At 39.3% G+C, this 20,877-nt stretch overlaps 1 protein-coding gene across 3 annotated transcripts; it reads left to right on the top strand.

Annotated features, from left to right (window-relative positions):
- Nucleotides 1–1,540: 1,540 nt before the first annotated feature.
- Nucleotides 1,541–9,671, top strand: hnrnpdl (heterogeneous nuclear ribonucleoprotein D-like). 3 transcript variants are annotated; one of them, XR_012986782.1, is made up of 9 exons: nucleotides 1,541–1,737; nucleotides 2,595–2,763; nucleotides 2,922–3,083; nucleotides 4,832–4,963; nucleotides 5,684–5,804; nucleotides 7,377–7,535; nucleotides 7,797–7,907; nucleotides 8,351–8,452; nucleotides 9,335–9,671. XR_012986782.1 is itself a non-coding variant. In XM_076284148.1 (8 exons), the coding sequence occupies exons 1-7, from the start codon at nucleotides 1,649–1,651 to the stop codon at nucleotides 7,865–7,867; spliced, it is 903 nt and encodes a 300-aa protein (XP_076140263.1). In that variant the 5' UTR covers nucleotides 1,541–1,648; the 3' UTR covers nucleotides 7,868–7,907; nucleotides 9,335–9,671. The 3 variants fall into 3 exon arrangements, 2 of the variants coding, with proteins under 2 accessions (XP_076140263.1, XP_076140264.1); XM_076284148.1 differs by lacking the exon at nucleotides 8,351–8,452; XM_076284149.1 differs by lacking the exon at nucleotides 8,351–8,452 and having other exon boundaries at nucleotides 5,684–5,774.
- Nucleotides 9,672–20,877: the final 11,206 nt, after the last annotated feature.

The raw sequence follows: 20,877 nt of genomic DNA on the forward strand, positions 1-20,877 counted from the left end.
ACAGCTCACCTCCACATTGGCAGATAACACAAAGATCTGCGCATATGCCAGGTTCCTCTTCAAGTGCTGTCTCATCATCCATTGCAAATAACAGACATGCCACATTACTAACATCAAAACTGGAAGACAATGCTGTCTTCAGGGTCACAGAAATTACCAGGAGAAAGTGTCCACCTTGTCCACGAAGGGAAAAATAGCAAGGGCCACAGTTAACAGTCATACTAACGTATGGAAAGTCACAACAGCACAGAAAGCTATAATTTACAGCTGGAAGTAGCACTGCTTGTATTGTGGAAAGGACTGCAAGGGCAATATTGAAAGAGATATTGGTCAGGTCATGACTATGCTAGTGGACGTATTTCACTGTTACTGTATGTAACTGCTAAGCACATTTGCCTAGTAATTGCAATCAGATTCTTGATTCTTATATACAAAGAAGGGGTATTAAACTTATTGTGCTGTAGATAGGGACTCCCCATGTCAAAAACAACCAAGTCTATGTTGTGCAACATAAAAAAAAGAAATCACTATATTTACAGTAATTGAATTGAACATGGCATGTTGATTAGCATGTCTCCACCGTCTATAACCTTGTATGTCGGGATAAAACTGACCTTAACCTTTGACCCCATGGCCCTAAGTCCCTAAGTTCATCTAACTTGTATAGACAATAAATGTACTAGAATTAATGAAGATCCAACAGTCTGCTTTGGAGATATGAACCAAATACTGCATGTGAGTTATTTGTGTGACCCCTTGTAACCTTGACCTTTGACCTCAAGACCTAAATTGTCTTGCCAGTTCTTTGACAACTTATAGTGGGAAAGTAGACCAAGTTTGATGAATATCTTTCAATTGGCTTAAGAGATATCAGCTATTATCAAGATGTACTAACATAAGTTTTTGGCCCAAAAATCATTGTGCCATGCTCCATTCAAAGCCCTATATATTTTTTTCGGTACAAATCTGCACTGTAGGCACCACAAATTCTTAATCTACAGAAAATTATGATTCAAATGATACCAAATATGCTTTTGCTGTATTTACTTCCACCTTTGACCCTTTTCTAGGCTAATTCGCTCAGACTATATATGCAAACCCACCTGGGCCATCGTTTGTCACATTTCCTGCAGCATGACCGCTCTAAATGAGCTTGAAATACTTGCTTAATAAATAAATGAAACACCATTGTTTTTGCCAACCCATCTGGTAAATCAAAAAGATGGGTTTGTTATTGGGCTGAATTAGTCATACCCAGAGATTTCCTTACAGTGGATACATAGGAGAACTACATCTGACACGAGCACATACATCTGACACTAGCTATTCAGACAATGTTCCATGATCTGCATATCATGATTAGTTTACAGTTGTTGTATGGCGGCCTGTTTCTATAACCTCCATAGACCATAGGTTGAAGGGGGGGTTTCGCTTCAAGTACGCCCCTGCAAGCTGCAGCCAGCAGGGGCTTCTCTTTCGCTTTCCGTAGTCTATCGCCACGCCCCTTCATTTTTGTAGTTGAATGACATCACGGCCTTTGTAGGCAGCCATTTTATCAAACGCGGCGAGCTGAAAGCACTTGAGGGGATTAGATTTTCCCGGTTTTTCATAGTTATATTAATATACTTTCATTAAGACAGCAGGCGTAATGGAGACAGATGGTCTGACTGATTTCACCTCAGACGAGTGTCCAGAGGGATCTAAAATAAATGCAAGTAAAAATCAGCAGGATGACGGGTAGGTATCCTGTATTTTTATGCTAGGTTAGCAACCATAGCAACTGTTAGCTAGTCTTAGATTGGCCTGCAGCTTTTATTTGTTTAGTTACGTTACATGTCATCTAGACATTGGCGCTATTTTATATACAGTTGTATTTTCCCGTGTTTGGCAATTGCATGTGTGTGTATCTCTTATATAGCATACATTGGTGTTAATGGTGTAACGTTAAATGAATAGCGTTAGCTATCGTTCACATGCTAATTAGCAGCCTGCGTAGTTGAGGAAGTTAGCCAACTAGCTTACGAGGATTGTGTTAGCTAAGCTATCTTATACTGATAATGCAAGTATCGTTACGTTACATAGGAAATCACAGCGTGTTTGTGGTTTTCTTAGTTAATTTAATGTTAGTTACTGTGGTTTGAAAGTTGGAGGTAGCTGCGATTGCTAACTCACTACTACCATTGTAAGGAGTCTGTTGAAACCTACCTGGTAGTGAACCCAAAAAGTGCTACATTTTGAAAGCTAGCATTCCGGCGTTATGTCGTTGTCAGGCAAGGTGAACGCAACATTGGTGCTTGCAAATTTGCATTCATACCTACACCCAGACCTCTGTGGTGTCATTGCCTTGAGTTAGAGACGTGATTGTGCTTGTGTTCTTGCTTTTAGGTGTTGTGGTGGCATACATTCTAGTCAATAGTGTGTTAACATGGAGGCTAACATTAGTTGACCTCGTTAGCAAGCCCTCAGCAAGACTTGCTCACTGACGTGGCTAGTTTGGTTCTGTTTGTGCATATGTTGAGTTGTCGCGCGCTTCACATATGTATGCATGCCCTTGAAATACGTGTGCTAATAACAAACATTTTTTTTATTTCCAGGAAAATGTTTATTGGTGGCCTCAGCTGGGACACCAGCAAGAAAGACCTCAAAGATTATCTTTCTAAATTCGGAGAAGTACTGGACTGCACGATCAAAACAGATGCCGTGACCGGACGGTCACGGGGTTTCGGATTCGTACTCTTCAAAGATGCAGAGAGTGTTGAAAGAGTAAGTAAGCCAATATGTTCTTTCAGGTAATGGTTTTCGTTTTTTTTTAATCAGACAACATTGACTGTTCTGTGCATAACTGAATTATTTTGATTTTAGCTTTGGTTTTAAGTTGTTTGTCTCCAAGCACAGCTCACTGACAGTCTTACTTCATGTAGGTTTTGGAGCTGAAGGAGCACAAGTTGGATGGGAAGCTCATTGATCCCAAGCGAGCCAAAGCCATGAAGGGGAAGGAACCTCCTAAGAAGGTCTTTGTTGGTGGACTCAGCCCAGAGACAACAGAGGACCAAATCAGGGAATACTTCGGGACGTATGGAGAGGTACGTTGCAATTGTTTATGGCAATGTCTTGCATAAGATGTTGCATTTGCTTTAGTGCTTGGTAAACTCAACGTGGGATTTATGAATGGGCTGGACGACTGAAGGGTTGAAAACCTTGGAAATGTAATGTCAAGTTTGAAATTGATACTTAATGGGGTCATTCCACGTCAATTCAACCAGGGCCCACGCACTTAGGTCTCAAAAAAAATTCTGAAAAAATTACCAGGTGTACCTATGTTATCCAGGAGACACACTGTAAAATTACTCTTATCTAAGATCAATACTTTCCAAGATAGAGCCAGTTTTACAGGGGGAGGAGGTGTCAATTTTGTTCTGCCTTTTTTTTTGTCAAAGTTCACAAGCCCACAGCGCAAGAACTAAACCATGTAGGAGGCTCAAATGTTGCATTCTGGTACATAAATAGGAATAGTATGTAGCAAAATCGTCACGTTTGGTCTGGATGATCCTGCATGGTCATAGCTGTCCCTCAAAGTTGATCAAAATGTTATTGGAGTTTTTGGCTGGGCTCTGTTTAGGCCTTTAGAAGACATATTTGTACTCAACATAGGCTCTTGATTTATTTTCCTTACTGAGATAAGTAGAAACACTCACAAAAAGCAATGAACAGAAAATAAATCCCTTCAGGGTCTGAACAGCAGACCTCACAAGTCTGAAAAATCATTTTGGTTATCATTTTCAGAGCACCCAAACACCTTGTGGGAATATACAAAGATTTTTAAAAAAATGTTTTTAAATATGTTTATTCTCCATGATCCCTTCTTTCTAAAAACACCAATTTGACTTGTCTTATGCAAATCTTTCTTTTTTATTTTCCACCCTGAACATGGGCAAAATGCCCTGTTGACATCAATATGTTTTATATAGAGTTACCACAGTGCCACCTGTGGTTGTATAGAGTAACCTGTGGTAGCTCTATACAAAACATATTGATCTCAATGGTGCATTTTGCCCATGTTCAGGGTGGAAAGTGAAAAAGAAAGATTTGCATAAGACATGTCAAATTGGTGTTTTTAAAAAGAAAGGATCATGGAGAATAAAGAAAAAAATATAAAAAAAAATCTTTGCATAATCCCACAAGGTGTTTGGGTGCTCTGAAAATCAGAACCAAAATGATTTTTCAGACTTGTAATGTCTGCTGTTCAGACCCTGAAGGAATTTATTTTCTGTTCATTGTTTTTTGTGAGTGTTTCTACTTATCTCAATGAGGAAAATAAATCAAGAGCCTATGTTGAGTACAAATATGTCTTCTGAAGGCTTAAACAGAGCCCAGCCAAAAACTCCAATAAAATTTTGATCAACTTTGAGAGAAAGCTATGACCATGCAGGATCATCCAGACCAAACGTGACGATTTTGCAATGGTTTAGTTCTTGCGCTGTGGGCTTGTGAACTTTGACAAAAAATAGAGGCAGAACAAAATCGACACACCCCTCCCCCTGTAAAACTGGCTGTATCTTGGAAAGTATTGATCTTACATAAGAGTACTTTTACAGTGTGTCTCCTGGATAACATAGGTACACCTGGTAATTTTTTCAGACTTTTTTGAGACCTAAGTGCATGGGCCCTGGTTGAACTGACGTGGAATGACCCAATGTGAAATTAACTTGTTTTTTGTAGATATGCTAGAAATAGTGAAGGACTTTGTAAATGGTTTGTGTGAACTGATGGCTCTATGGTGAACTTTATGAAGGGGTTATGTGAATATATGGCCCTATTGTCACCTTCATAGATAGAAAATATTGAACTTCCTGTCGACGCCAAAACAAATGAAAGGAGAGGATTCTGCTTTGTGACCTTTGTGGAAGAAGAACCCGTTCAGAAGCTCCTGGAGAACAGATACCATGAAGTCGGACCAGGAAAGGTAAGAGGGATACCCTAGCACTTTGCACAATTTTCACCTTCTCAGTGAAGTGTGGTAGCCTGCCCTTAATCTTTTTTCTGCCAACCCCTAGCATGTATGTCAGAAATGTTCATATGGCATTTGCATTAAAATAGGGATGGCACAATACCACTTTCTCATGCCCGATACTGATATCACAACCCTGAGTATCTACTAATACCAATAACATTCCGATAAAGTATTTTCCCATCTATTAAAGCAACCAAGCAGTTATGAATACATTTGCCTAGAATGCATGCTGGAAAGGCCGCAATGGGCTCAGTGTAGTATTCCTAACGATATATGGCTCAGCCACAATTGCACATTTCTGCAAAGGTGGTTTATTATTCCTATGCATTACTAAGATGCAAAAAGTCCACATAAATATTCACATAAACAGTGCCTCTGTATTCAACATTCAATTAAACCTGGGCCCCACAAGCTCACCCTAGACCCTATATTTGCAGGCCAAATGTTCTAAAATAGATGTTTTACCCATTTTTTTTTTCTATCACTGATCCATTAATTTTGACCAATATCAGAGCGATACTGTTCCTGAGTATAGGATTGACGCATCCCCACTTTGGTCTAGCTATGTATGGAGACAATGAACAGCATCCCAATTTTAAACCGCATTCAATGCACCCTTTCATTCAGTGAACCCTATATTTACTTTAACCATTGATTCTCTTTGATCTTCAGTGTGAAATCAAGGTGGCACAGCCCAAAGAAGTCTACAGGAAACAACAGAACCGGGCGGAGGGCAGAGGCGGCTACAGCGGCGGCAGAGGAGGTGGTTTCCGGGGGCGTGGTAGAGGTGGAGGTAGAGTATTGACCGCCTTGGTCTTTCTTCCCCACCTCAATTAGCCCATTTCACAATAGCTTGTTGAACTCCAGTGAATGATACCTTGGCAGGGTAAACAGGGTTCCCACGGTCATGAAAAACAAGGAAAAGTCATGGAATTATAAAATCCCATTTTATAGGCATTGAAAAATTATGTAATTCAGTCAACTCCATTGAAAGTTTGGGAAAAGTCATGAAATTTAATTGTCATACATCAACTCGGATTTCTCTGCAAAGATATAAAATGGTGGGGTGAACACATTTTATACTTTCCATAATTGCCCCCAATCTGTGGCATACATTAAGCAATTTTGTACTTGAAAAGTCAATGGAAAGGTTTTGAAAGTTTTTCAGTATAAATAGGTGGGAACCCTGGGTAAAGCATCTTGTCATTCCTGTAGACTGTGCTGTAGAAGAGTGACTTTCTACAACACTGTTTACACCTTCAAACCTAAATCTCGGCAAACTTGACAAAGAAGGTTTGAAATAGTGCTACATTTTTAATGAATCGGTTTGTTGACAGTGGACCGCTGGCAAGCAGCGATAGCTTTCAAATTTCAGTGGAATTTGGTTTATACGCTGGCAACATGAAAGTGTGAAATGGGCTAATTGCTTATTTTAGAGCAAACGCTTTTGTTATGCTTTAGGGCTGCACGATTTGGGGAAATATCTAATTGTGATTTTTCTGACAGATTTTGCGATTTCTATTTTGATATGCGACGTCAAGGTTCAGTTATGTTGTCAATCAATATTCTTTATGTTGGGCCGCTTCTGACTAGTGCATGAGAACCACAACACCCCTGTTAGGTGAGCTTCACTGTCTGTCACACAAGGAGGATGATGTGTATAAACAGGGTTCCTACGCAGTATGGAAAACCTGGAAAAGTATGGAATTTGATTTTAGTATTTTCCAGGTCTGGATAAGTATGGAAAAAAGAAACAAGGGTATGGAGTAATATTTGTGTTTCCAGACTATTGCATTTGCAGTACTAATCACTTCACTCAGGTCATAATGAACCATTCCTACTGTTGTGTAGCTAACTGTCAGTCCCCATCGTCAAGATACAACTAAGATACAACTAAAAATGACCCAGCTAAATGGACGAATATTAAGTGTCATTTTTTAATTCACTTCAGTTGTCCATACCTTTGTTTCCCCCCCCCCCCCGAGTTATCCCAAACCAGATGTGGCCGCAATGTCGAGAATATGGTCAGAAAAATCTACCGAGAAGTTTGGAAATTTGAGTATGGAAAAAGTATGGAATTTTGAAATAGAAAATGTGTAGGAACCCTGTATATAGAAACCATAGACGTAACCATTTGGACAGTTGCGAGCTGCATTATTATTAGTATTCTTTGCGATAAGCTAATTGCTTCAGTTCAAATTGGGATTGTGTTTAAAAATTGATTACTTGTGCAGCTCTATTTTGCTTGCCTACATATTTACAAATACTAGGGGCGGTAATTCCTTTGGCTGTGAAATACTGGGTGGGTGAGAAGCAAAGGGACCTAAAGTGTTTCTGAAACTGACCCTTTCTTCTCTGTACGAAGGTCAAAATTACAATCAAGGCTATGGTAACTATTATGGCCAGAACTACGGAAGCTACGGCGATGGATACAGTCAGGGGTACAATGGCTATACGGGCTATGATTACTCCGGCTATAACTATCAGAATTATGGATATGGCCAGGGTTACGATGACTACAGTGGTAAGCACTTGATAAATACTTTAACATGTCTTTTGAAATATATCGTCACTGTTAACTGTTATAGAAAGCAAAAATGTATGTGTGCATATGTTTAATTGCCATTGTTTGGTTTATTAATATCAATTAATTTGTTCTCTGGTTGATACCATGGTTATGTGGATTGTAATTGGAAAGTTGCAAGGTTCTGCATTTCATGATGAACCTTGGACTCTGAGCGTGTCTTGGTTTGTCTGTCTTTGAAGTTTAAATGTGTTCCTCCAGGGCAGCAAAGCAGCTATGGCAAGGCATCACGAGAAGGCGGTAATCACCAGAACAACTACCAGCCATACTGAGGGATTGTCTAGACCTGCTTAGATCATTTTATTTCCCTTGGTAAGATCCTGAACTAAGCTGTAGCTTTGGCCTGACCACAAAGATTTAAAGATCAATAGACACGTATAAACAATTGGAAATTATGAGACAAGCTTTACATCACATGTCTATTCCCAATGCCAAAATTAAACTGAAATGTCTATAGATCTTTAATTGCTAATGCTGGTTTAGAGGTTTGCCTCAAGTTTCCTTTTTAATGTTCACTTATTTTGAAAGCTTTCAGGAAAACGTAAGCGTTTTTCTGTAGATTTCCTTTCCGTGTTGTTTTTGTTTTCTTGGTCTTTTCCTCCTGCTTTTTAACAGGTGATCATAAGGATAGAGCATAGAGACTTGATAGCATTGTTAACAGGTAACGTACTGCTAATGGGCACAGAGTAAGGACCTATCCTTATTTCTCCTCTCCTTTCCTAATTCTGATATTGTACCTTGTTTGTACCTGCCAGCGGGAACTTCATTGCAGGCCGTGTGTCACCTGACCACAAATCTCTGGGCGTCGCACATAGCGGGCAGAGAGCCAGGCATGCACAAGAAAACGCTGTCCTGTGGTATGGTCTCTTCAACCTTCCTGTACCAGCGTTAATAAAAAACAAACAGACAGACAGACAAAGAAAGCACACACAACCAAAAAACAGCATAAACTGAGAAAGGAAGTGACTTCTCTTTTCAACAAATTTTCCTTAAAGTTGTTGTGGATGTTTTTGTTAACAATTTTTTGAAATGGGTCTCTTACAGGGCTTTTAAATAATGAAATCTAAAGAGTGATTTCAAGATGTCATATTTTTATTCTGCTCTTCTCTGTTTTATTTTAGTGTCCTTGTATTTCAGTTCTGGAACTTCAGAGGTTTTTAATTTCCTTTGTTTTGATTTCCTTAAATAATCCCCCTGTAAAATTGCATAAACTCATAATGCTTGCTTTTTCTTTAGAGCCCCTAGAGAACTCCAAATGATACATCACGAGCCTTTTTTTGTGATTAATTTTTTTTAAAGCGGTAATAATACATTTTAAAGATCATATGTAAACGCACATTACTGAGCCAAAAAAAGCTGACCGGAAAATCTACCCTTAGAACCAACCTCGAGGGGTCTAATTGGTTTGAAATGTCCCTAAACTGATTGAGAAGTCAGTATCAGTGTAAGTGATCAGATGCACTCCTTTATGGTGAAGTTGCCCACCATAGCAGAGGAGCGGAAGCTTTTGCTGGCTGTTCTTTTGTTCTCCTTGCTTTCTTTCCTCCTGAATAACTGAAAGTTGTACATATGATCTTTAATCTGGTGAAGTACATCTTTCGTAGCTTAAAGTGGCAGCTCAAGAAGTGAACAGTCAAACAAGGAGATGAAGTTTTTTTCTTTTAAAGAAAAACTTCAATTAGTCCTGGGTGACTGATCGAAGCCTCTGACGTATGTCTTTTTTTCGTTTTCTGTTACAGGTGGACAAGCTGACAGCGAGAGTGACTACCATTTGAAGGCAGCTTGTGGATTCCTATTCCCTAACGAATCAGTCTTCGCGTATTTTTCATGATAAAGGCCCTGATTTTCAGTTGTCCTCTGGAGATGGAAGACACGCTTTGTACATAGTGAGGATTTTTAGCAATTGTGTTGTTTTTTTTCCCTCCTTGTATGTCCTCTTGTGCTCTGTTGAAGGTGTTGTAGCGTTTGAGCTTACCTTATGTTCTTAAATCTGTATTCAGAAAGTGACCTTTTTGTTTCTGTTTTAATTTTCTCTGAGGTTTTGGATAAAGGGATCATTAAATTGAGGGTACCATACTGATGCGTTTATTGTGTTTGATCCTGTGTGTCTGCCATTGTTTTTAAGGCAGAAAAGGTCAAGGCAGATCAAGGACCTAGCCTTGACCTTTTGGTTTTAAATCTGATGTTTGGCAGATGTAGTTTAGAGATGTGTATACATACACACACACACACACACACACACACACACCACTTCTACAAGTTCCAGTAGTGGGGGGAACTTGAGTAGTGCAGTTGGCAAATATAAATACTTCTTGGCTGAAACCTCCCAATTACCAGTTAAAAACATTTTCCACTTCATTCAGTATACCAGGATTCCTTGTGTTATGTGTTTTCAGGAAATTCAAAGTAAAGAAAAAGGCGTTCTCAATGAAGGCCAGAACCTCACATCTCTAGCATGAGTGATTATTATACACTTTTGGAAAGCTTTAAAATGCTTGTGGAAAATTTTGTATGAAAGATCAGAGCACAGAAGCTTGTGAAAGTGAAAGCGGCATAAAAGTTTACTACTGATACAAATGGACCCAAAATGGGCATGGTATGGCTATTCACCAACACTAACTATTCTGGCAGGATGTAATTTCTGCATGTTAAAGGAACACGCCACCCAAAATCAGTAGTGATATATGTTCTTACCGTAACTTTCACGAGTTGAGTCGTAGGCCTACCTCTCCCGCGTCGGTAGGTGCACTCAAACGCTCTGTCGCGCGGCGCGAATGTGTTAGCATGTTGCTATGCTAGCGGGCTCTGCCGTGGCCGTAGAGAGAGGCACATAGCAGTATTCAAACACCTCCACGTTTTACCTACTTAAATACAGTTGCACGAGTAGTTGATGAAAAATGTTAGGGCACACAACATGAAACGTGACGATTTTCCAAGCGAATAAACATGAGAACTACAATGTGTGGCGCAATAGCACTTGGGAGTACTTCGACCGCGTGGTAATATTATTAACACCTAATTGTAGATCCTATCCACCACAGAGTTTAGAATCCATGCTGGATCGACCCTCAGCCTCTCCCTCCCCTCTGAGCGAGAGAGATCGCACACACACTAGAGATGCGCTGATGGGCTATTATTTCAACCATAACTGCATAGCAAAACTTTATCATCCATCAGCACCAAAGTTTGTTGACCAATTTTCAAAACTGCACCTGCCCACCATCCGCTGGTTGTTTTAATGTAGGCTATGATGCAGCGCTGCTGACGTGAGGCTAGAAAGTCCTTGCCTGTTCTAGAAAGACTGATCTAATGCAGCAAATATATTAAAAGGCAAAAGTCGTACATTGGCTAGGCCTATCCCCAGAATATCAGCAGCAAACTCAGTCTCTGTCTTGCAAAACAGTCTCCAAATAAAACGCTCATTGGCCTGTTGCCTATTCTCCCAGCTTGTGACAATATATCGTCCAAAATGCTTGATTGCATTGCATTCTCCACATTTTTAGCTACATTTTCATGTAGGGCCTACCACATCAGCATTTTTGTTCAGTGAATCTTTTGTAAATTGCTTTACAATTACCGTCGGGCCTAGGCCTATTGCCTGGCTTGCCTCAGCTTCGGTCACGTCCTTTTACAATTTTATCATTGTAATAAAAAACGCAATTTGCCACATAATTTCAGCATGCTCCTGGCCTACTAATTAATGCCTATTGTACTTTATTTTTTGCAAAAACAAAGAAATCCTTGATAAAATAACAAGTCATTCACATTATAGGCTACTTTACACACTGTTATGTCAGGTTGACTGACAAGCCTGTTCTGAAGACTCCCATTCATTTTGACTGCACGAGCGCGTCTTTTTCAGACAGACATCGCAATTAATTTTATAGCAGGCCATCGGACAAATATGACGCCTCGATATTAAAGAAACTCCGACTCCATTCATTCTGAAAGTCCACCGCACAACAATGCAACGTGCATGTTCACATTTTTAGTAACAACCGCCAAACTTGCTTGCTTGCCTTACACATCTAAGTTTTCCGACTTAGGCTACCTTCTTTTTCCGCTGTGGATGTTAGTGAGTTTGTAGAAGTTTTAGCTCTTACGTTCTGAACATCTCGCACTGCCATCGCCCGATGTCATTTCTTAGTCATATCACTCTCTGTCTCTCTTTTAAATGCCTATTCCCTGAATGGTAGGCTACAATTATGTGTTTTAGGCTAATATCTAAACAAAATAACCCAGGCAGTCTCATCTAGGATATAACACAGGTTGAAGTTGGTTCTATTTAGGGAGGTGAACATCTGTAGATGACTCAGAAATTACATCGGAAGACAAGGAGTGAATATGGCAAGAGGCAAGCCGATATGGCAAGCGATTTTATCATTTACTCGCTAAATTTGACTATCTGGAATTAACATTGTAGATATCAACAACGTCTTTCTGACTAGTCGCAATTACATTTTGGATAGTTGGAATTGTCATTCAAGATATCTGTAACGTAATTGTAACTAGTCGAAACGTCAGATAGAGATATCTGTAATTTAGTTTTGACTAGGCAAAACTGAATTACAGATATCTGTCCTCACGTCATTGAAAACAACATTCAACTCGTCACACATCTTAAATGGCAATTGCAGATATCTTTAATTCAGTTTTGACTAGGCAGAATGAAAGGTGAAGATATCTCAAACGTCATTATGACTAGTGCAAATTATTGTGCAAGACGTTGCTCTTTAGTTCCGTAGCAGAGCCCGTCTAGATTTCTAGGCTAGCCCATCTACTTAGACATTGTCAGCTAATTTCCCCTCCCCAACATAATCGAAAAAATTTCCTTATTTCTATGAATGGAAGAAGAATAAGCAGGCTGTAATGTCGTAGCCTACATTAATTAGTAGGCCTAGGCTACTAAATTCACCAGCACCAGCTACAGGAAATTCCATTCATAATGGTGTTGGCTGTTATGGCAAGCGATTTTATCATTTACCCGCTAAATTTGACTATCTGGAATTAACATTGTAGATATCAACAACGTCTTTCTGACTAGTCGCAATTACATTTTGGATAGTTGGAATTGTCATTCAAGATATCTGTAACGTAATTGTGACTAGTCGAAACGTCAGATAAAGATATCTGTAATTTAGTTTTGACTAGGCAAAACTATGGCAAGCGATTTTATCATTTACCCGCTAAGTTTGACTATCTGGAATTAACATTGTAGATATCAACAACGTCTTTCTGACTAGTCGCAATTACATTTTGGATAGTTGGAATTGTCATTCAAGATATCTGTAACGTAATTGTGACTAGTCGAAACGTCAGATAGAGATATCTGTAATTTAGTTTTGACTAGGCAAAACTGAATTACAGATATCTGTCCTCACGTCATTGAAAACAACATTCAACTCGTCACACATCTTAAATGGCAATTGCAGATATCTTCAATTCAGTTTTGACTAGGCAGAATGAAAGGTGAAGATATCTCAAACGTCATTATGACTAGTGCAAATTATTGTGCAAGACGTTGCTCTTTAGTTCCGTAGCAGAGCCCGTCTAGATTTCTAGGCTAGCCCATCTACTTAGACATTGTCAGCTAATTTCCCCTCCCCAACATAATCGAAGAAAAAGTGGGCTTATTTCCTTATTTCTATGAATGGAAGAAGAATAAGCAGGATGTAATGTCGTAGCCTACATTAATTAGTAGGCCTAGGCTAGCCTGCTAAATTCACCAGCACCAGCTACAGGAAATTCCATTCATAATGGTGTTGGCTGTAATCGAAAAAATCAAAGCAACATTGAATCATCAATTCTTGCTGCCAGCTCCTGTCTTGCATAGGCTGCAGCATTAAAAAGACGATTAAAAACTCCTTCGCCCTCTGGCTGCTCTGACATGGTGCTAATTACAAAGTTAACAGTTAACAGGTGCTATGTGATTTGATGATTTGAACAACAACACGCTCTTCTCCCGCCTAAAGTGGGATGCGGGCCTAATTTGCATAGCAATACAGATATCTCTAACGTCATTTCGCCTAGTCAAAACTCTAATTCAAGATATCTATAATTACATTTTGACTAGGCAGAATGAAAGTTATAGATATCTCCAATTTCAGATATCTCTAATCAAAACTCATTCAAGATATCTATAACTTGATAATAGATATCTACAATCAAATTATGACTATCCCTAACTCCAGTTTGAGATATCTACAACGTCATTTTGACTAGTCAAAATTCCATTTACAGATATCTACAATGTCATTTCGCCTAGTCAAAACTTAATTCAAGATATCTGAAAAGGAACATGTAGATATCTTGAATTGAAGTGAATTAAAGATATCTTCAACTGGAGTTATGACTAGTCAGAATCAAATTGTAGATATCTCTAACTGGAATTACAGATATCTACAATTCAATTGCAGATATCCGTAATTCACATAGTGGATATCTGCAACTGAATTGTAGATATCCGTAATGATAAACCCCATAGAAATGAATGGCAAATGTGGCGTCATTTGTCCTAGGAAGAATGTCTTTGTGGATATCTGAAATGACGATTATGGATAGGAAGAATTCAGTTGCGGATATCTAAAATGTTCGTTTTGACTAGGCAAAACTATGGCAAGCGATTTTATCATTTACCCGCTAAGTTTGACTATCTGGAATTAACATTGTAGATATCAACAACGTCTTTCTGACTAGTCGCAATTACATTTTGGATAGTTGGAATTGTCATTCAAGATATCTGTAACGTAATTGTGACTAGTCGAAACGTCAGATAGAGATATCTGTAATTTAGTTTTGACTAGGCAAAACTGAATTACAGATATCTGTCCTCACGTCATTGAAAACAACATTCAACTCGTCACACATCTTAAATGGCAATTGCAGATATCTTTAATTCAGTTTTGACTAGGCAGAATGAAAGGTGAAGATATCTCAAACGTCATTATGACTAGTGCAAATTATTGTGCAAGACGTTGCTCTTTAGTTCCGTAGCAGAGCCCGTCTAGATTTCTAGGCTAGCCCATCTACTTAGACATGCAGCTAATTTCCCCTCCCCAACATAATCGAAGAAAAAGTGGGCTTATTTCCTTATTTCTATGAATGGAAGAAGAATAAGCAGGCTATGTCGTAGCCTACATAAATTAGTAGGCCTAGGCTAGGCTACTAAATGCACCAGCACCAGCACCAGCTACAGGAAATTCCATTCATAATGGTGTTGGCTGTAATCGAAAAAATCAAAGCAACATTGAATCATCAATTCTTGCTGCCAGCTCCTGTCTTACATAGGCTGCAGCATTAAAAAGACGATTAAAAACTCCTTCGCCCTCTGGCTGCTCTGACATGGTGCTAATTACAAAGTTAACAGCAGGTGCTATGATTTGATGATTTGAACAACAACATGCTCTTCTCCCGCCTAAAGTGGGATGCGGGCCTAATTTGCATAGCAATACAGATATCTCTAACGTCATTTCGCCTAGTCAAAACTCTAATTCAAGATATCTATAATTACATTTTGACTAGGCAGAATGAAAGTTATAGATATCTCCAATTTCAGATATCTCTAATCAAAACTCATTCAAGATATCTATAACTTGATAATAGATATCTACAATTTGATTCTGACTAGTCATAACTCCAGTTTGAGATATCTACAACGTCATTTTGACTAGTCAAAATTCCATTTACAGATATCTACAATGTCATTTCGCCTAGTCAAAACTTAATTCAAGATATCTGAAAAGGAACATGTAGATATCTTGAATTGAAGTGAATTAAAGATATCTTCAACTGGAGTTATGACTAGTCAGAATCAAATTGTAGATATCTCTAACTGGAATTCCAGATATCTACAATTCAATTGCAGATATCCGTAATTCACATAGTGGATATCTGCAACTGAATTGTAGATATCCGTAATGATAAACCCCATAGAAATGAATGGCAAATGTGGCGTCATTTGTCCTAGGAAGAATGTCTTTGTGGATATCTGAAATGACAATTATGGATAGGAAGAATTCAATTGCGGATATCTAAAATGTTCGTTTTGACTAGGCAAAACTGAATTACAGATATCTGCAATACATATCCAGTCTAGCGGGAAAATGTTAAAATCGCTTGCCATACAAAACTGAATTACAGATATCTGCAATACATATCCAGTCTAGCGGGAAAATGTTAAAATCGCTTGCCATAATTACGGATATCTGCAATTGAATTGTAGATATCTGTAATTCCAGTTAGAGATATCTACAATTTGATTCTGACTAGTCATAACTCCAGTTGAAGATATCTTTAATTCACTTCAATTCAAGATATCTACATGTTCCTTTTCAGATATCTTGAATTAAGTTTTGACTAGGCGAAATGACATTGTAGATATCTGTAAATGGAATTTTGACTAGTCAAAATGACGTTGTAGATATCTCAAACTGGAGTTAGGGATAGTCATAATTTGATTGTAGATATCTATTATCAAGTTATAGATATCTTGAATGAGTTTTGATTAGAGATATCTGAAATTGGAGATATCTATAACTTTCATTCTGCCTAGTCAAAATGTAATTATAGATATCTTGAATTAGAGTTTTGACTAGGCGAAATGACGTTAGAGATATCTGTATTGCTATGCAAATTAGGCCCGCATCCCACTTTAGGCGGGAGAAGAGCGTGTTGTTGTTCAAATCATCAAATCACATAGCACCTGTTAACTGTTAACTTTGTAATTAGCACCATGTCAGAGCAGCCAGAGGGCGAAGGAGTTTTTAATCGTCTTTTTAATGCTGCAGCCTATGCAAGACAGGAGCTGGCAGCAAGAATTGATGATTCAATGTTGCTTTGATTTTTTCGATTACAGCCAACACCATTATGAATGGAATTTCCTGTAGCTGGTGCTGGTGAATTTAGCAGGCTAGCCTAGGCCTACTAATTAATGTAGGCTACGACATTACATCCTGCTTATTCTTCTTCCATTCATAGAAATAAGGAAATAAGCCCACTTTTTCTTCGATTATGTTGGGGAGGGGAAATTAGCTGACAATGTCTAAGTAGATGGGCTAGCCTAGAAATCTAGACGGGCTCTGCTACGGAACTAAAGAGCAACGTCTTGCACAATAATTTGCACTAGTCATAATGACGTTTGAGATATCTTCACCTTTCATTCTGCCTAGTCAAAACTGAATTGAAGATATCTGCAATTGCCATTTAAGATGTGTGACGAGTTGAATGTTGTTTTCAATGACGTGAGGACAGATATCTGTAATTCCCCAGACAGCATTTACATCTGTGCCAGATCCGTTTTTGAATCGGCAGATTCGCGCAGCAGTCGCACTCACTATGCAGATCTGCACCAACTTTGCGCCAGACTTGTCTGTAGCTTCTGACTGTGACAGTCCATCCAGCGGGTGCGGCCCCTATCCGGGGCAGCTTCGCAGACCAGACGCGCCACAACTGAATTGAGTCCGCCCGGCGGGTGTGGGCCAGATCCTCAGGAGCTGCGCAGACCTGACGCGCCACAACTAACGGAACACTTTTCCCCCACATAAACCTGCAACTGCAACTACGTTATGTGATTATGCAGAGTGGAAGACAGGCTGCACCGTCTTTGTGATTATTGGTAAGTACATTATACAAGTATCATTTTAAATGTAAACTGGTGTTGATATCATTTTAGTCTGCTAAATATTTAGGCCTGTTCTGTATTAAACATGAAAGTTTACAAACTTAGTTTACTCTGAAATTCTGACAACCTGAAACGTGCCAGACAAGGGTAGTAGCTACGGTTAGATCTAGCTTGTAGTCTAGGTTCTTTTAAACATGCATCCACAACTATGTGAACATGAGCTTTAAGGCTAAATTGGTGAGCTTTGCTTATTATTCACCAAAATCGCTTAATATCGTGTCCTTGTGTGTTAGCTGCAAATTCGTAGCCATTTGTCTGCATAGATATATACACTAGATGTCGCCTTCTGCTTCTCAGCATGCGTCAACACCGCCGCCATCTTTGTACAGGGATCTGAATCGCTAAACTAGTTCTCCTGTATTGTCAGCGTTACCTATTTAGCGACGTTTGGCCATCCCCAGCGATAGAAAACCTTTTTAGCGATTAGCGACAAATTTGGGAACTTCTCACAATGATGGCAGATCGGCTTCTTTGTTGTTGAAACGTAAGAAAATCACCTTTCTCATGGCTTTGTCATTTATGAATTCAGCTACATCTCGTTTGCCCATGGCACTGACCCATGATTATAAAAGTAACGACTGGCGTAGCCTATGTAGTAGCAGAGGTAAATGTTCTACAGATCTACAGCAACTTCTGGTGAGATTACAACTTACATGAGTAAACGAGACGAGGGGTATGTGGCCTCAACCAGAGCCTGTCTACGAAGAGCCTGTTTACTTTCATTGTATCGAACCTGGTTGCAGTTTACTCATTGTTCCTCTAGGGGCCGCCGCTAGCTAGTGCAGAATGAATGGGAGTCTATGGGGCTAGACGGGTAAAATGTATCTTTATTATCGTCTTAAGCTTAGTTTTCTGTAGACTCAACCATAAATACATGCCTGTCAGTTGGAACAACCCAAAAAATTAGATAATTGCTTGAGATTTTGACGATTTATGGTGATTTTATTTTCGCTAGATCTTTGCCCAGATTGACGCTAATGCATTATAGAGGAGTGGATCACTGAAGCAAGATGGCGTCTCGATTGACGCATTCGTTCCAATGAACAGCAGTAGTCAAGGCGACATCTAGTGTATATATCTATGATTTGTCTGTAGCTAGCCTTGCTGCTAGTAGCACTGTAGGTAGCTAGCTTTAGACGGCCAGCGTTTTTTAAGCCTGTTTAAAATGGATTTAGAGTGGAAAAACTGGGCTGTAAAGCCTTTTATCGAAGGTCCACAAGAATTGTCGCTGTCCTCCAGTTTATCCGGTTTGGGATGCAATTGCGTTGTTGGCATACTATAACGTTACTGTTATAAAATAAATAATCTTTGGATGTTGAATCTAATATTTACTCTTTGTTTCTTTGCTTTGTGTGCTTTTTGTACGTCTCACAGGAGCAGTGAGGAAGAATCGCAGGTTGATGCCTAATTTAACGTTAGTCCATTGGGCTAGTTTTTGCCCTGGTCCTCTGACATCCATCCGTGAACGGCGCTGCTATTCACAGTCTGTCCGAAAATATTTCTCAGGACAGCTAGCCTCTGCGAGAGATCTGCCGCTGCCGCGACCAAGGAACTGCTGCTGACCGGCGAGCTGCCATGATAGCAGCCTGCCCTGCAGTCTGGATCGAGTAGCCTAGCTAACGTCGAAGAACTCTCACGAAACAACAAACTGTCGCTGTCAAAGTCCACCGACCTGCTGATCTGCAGGATCGCCCAACTGTTCTGTGCTTTCAGTGCTCCCCAGACTGCCAGTAATCTTCCTCCGACACAGCTGAGCGTCGTCGTCATCATCATCGGGACATCAGCCGGTTAGATGCAACGGACTATGTTAACATGACATTTTCTTTCAGTGCGTTTAGCGGAGTTTGTTTATCAACATAAGCCTTATTTAACATATTGGTTTCTGTTATGTTGTAGGCCTAGGCCTAAGCTTAGGCTAGCGGACACAGTGTTCTCTTTTGCCTTTTGAAAATAAAAAACTATTTTGAAAATAACAAATTGTGTGGGTCTTAATTGTCTGATAGCTTAAATATGAATCACAGACTAGGGCCAGATGAGCCCCAGATGTAGAATATGAGTCTGGGCCAGATCCGCACCAAATGCCATGGCAATATTAACTGTACTGGGCCAGTTCTGGCCCAGATCTGTCTCTGATCCGTAATTCCAACCTGTTCCGGTATTGGCCCGTTGGAAGAAATGACCCCGGGGCAGGTCCGTTTAGAGGATCTGCGCCAAATGCTAATGAAGATCTGGACCAAATCTGGCCCAAATATATTTTGCTGTCTGGGTCAGTTTTGCCTAGTCAAAACTAAATTACAGATATCTCTATCTGACGTTTCGACTAGTCACAATTACGTTACAGATATCTTGAATGACAATTCCAACTATCCAAAATGTAATTGCGACTAGTCAGAAAGACGTTGTTGATATCTACAATGTTAATTCCAGATAGTCAAACTTAGCGGGTAAATGATAAAATCGCTTGCCATACTAGGCAGAATGAAAGGTTAAGATATCTCAAACGTCATTATGACTAGTGGAAATTATTGTGCAAGACGTTGCTCTTTAGTTCCGTAGCAGAGCCCGTCTAGATTTCTAGGCTAGCCCATCTACTTAGACATTGTCAGCTAATTTCCCCTCCCCAACATAATCGAAGAAATTTCCTTATTTCTATGAATGGAAGAAGAATAAGCAGGCTGTAATGTCGTAGCCTACATTAATTAGTAGGCCTAGGCTACTAAATTCACCAGCACCAGCTACAGGAAATTCCATTCATAATGTTGGCTGTAATCGAAAAAATCAAAGCAACATTGAATCATCAATTCTTGCTGCCAGCTCCTGTCTTGCATAGGCTGCAGCATTAAAAAGACGATTAAAAACTCCTTCGCCCTCTGGCTGCTCTGACATGGTGCTAATTACAAAGTTAACAGTTAACAGGTGCTATGTGATTTGATGATTTGAACAACAACACGCTCTTCTCCCGCCTAAAGTGGGATGCGGGCCTAATTTGCATAGCAATACAGATATCTCTAACGTAATTTCGCCTAGTCAAAACTCTAATTCAAGATATCTATAATTACATTTTGACTAGGCAGAATGAAAGTTATAGATATCTCCAATTTCAGATATCTCTAATCAAAAATCATTCAAGATATCGATAACTTGATAATAGATATCTACAATCAAATTATGACTATCCCTAACTCCAGTTTGAGATATCTACAACGTCATTTTGACTAGTCAAAATTCCATTTACAGATATCTACAATGTCATTTCGCCTAGTCAAAACTTAATTCAAGATATCTGAAAAGGAACATGTAGATATCTTGAATTGAAGTGAATTAAAGATATCTTCAACTGGAGTTATGACTAGTCAGAATCAAATTGTAGATATCTCTAACTGGAATTACAGATATCTACAATTCAATTGCAGATATCCGTAATTCACATAGTGGATATCTGCAACTGAATTGTAGATATCCGTAATGATAAACCCCATAGAAATGAATGGCAAATGTGGCGTCATTTGTCCTAGGAAGAATGTCTTTGTGGATATCTGAAATGACGATTATGGATAGGAAGAATTCAGTTGCGGATATCTAAAATGTTCGTTTTGACTAGGC

The sequence above is a fragment of the Alosa pseudoharengus genome, unplaced genomic scaffold (assembly GCF_046254945.1).
Source record: "Alosa pseudoharengus isolate Yale_2024_CS ecotype anadromous, Long Island Sound unplaced genomic scaffold, YU_APseudo_1.1 YU_APseudo_1.1_scf_14, whole genome shotgun sequence".
Lineage (NCBI taxonomy): Eukaryota > Metazoa > Chordata > Actinopteri > Clupeiformes > Clupeidae > Alosa > Alosa pseudoharengus.

Excerpts from the sequence above, each read along its gene's own strand:
- hnrnpdl (XM_076284148.1), top strand. The coding sequence starts at position 1,649 with ATGGAGACAGATGGTCTGACTGATTTCACCTCAGACGAGTGTCCAGAG. Across the intron at positions 5,805-7,376 it reads GGGGCGTGGTAGAGGTGGAG|GTCAAAATTACAATCAAGGC; the intron begins GTAGAGTATTGA and ends CTCTGTACGAAG. Across the intron at positions 7,536-7,796 it reads GGGTTACGATGACTACAGTG|GGCAGCAAAGCAGCTATGGC; the intron begins GTAAGCACTTGA and ends GTGTTCCTCCAG.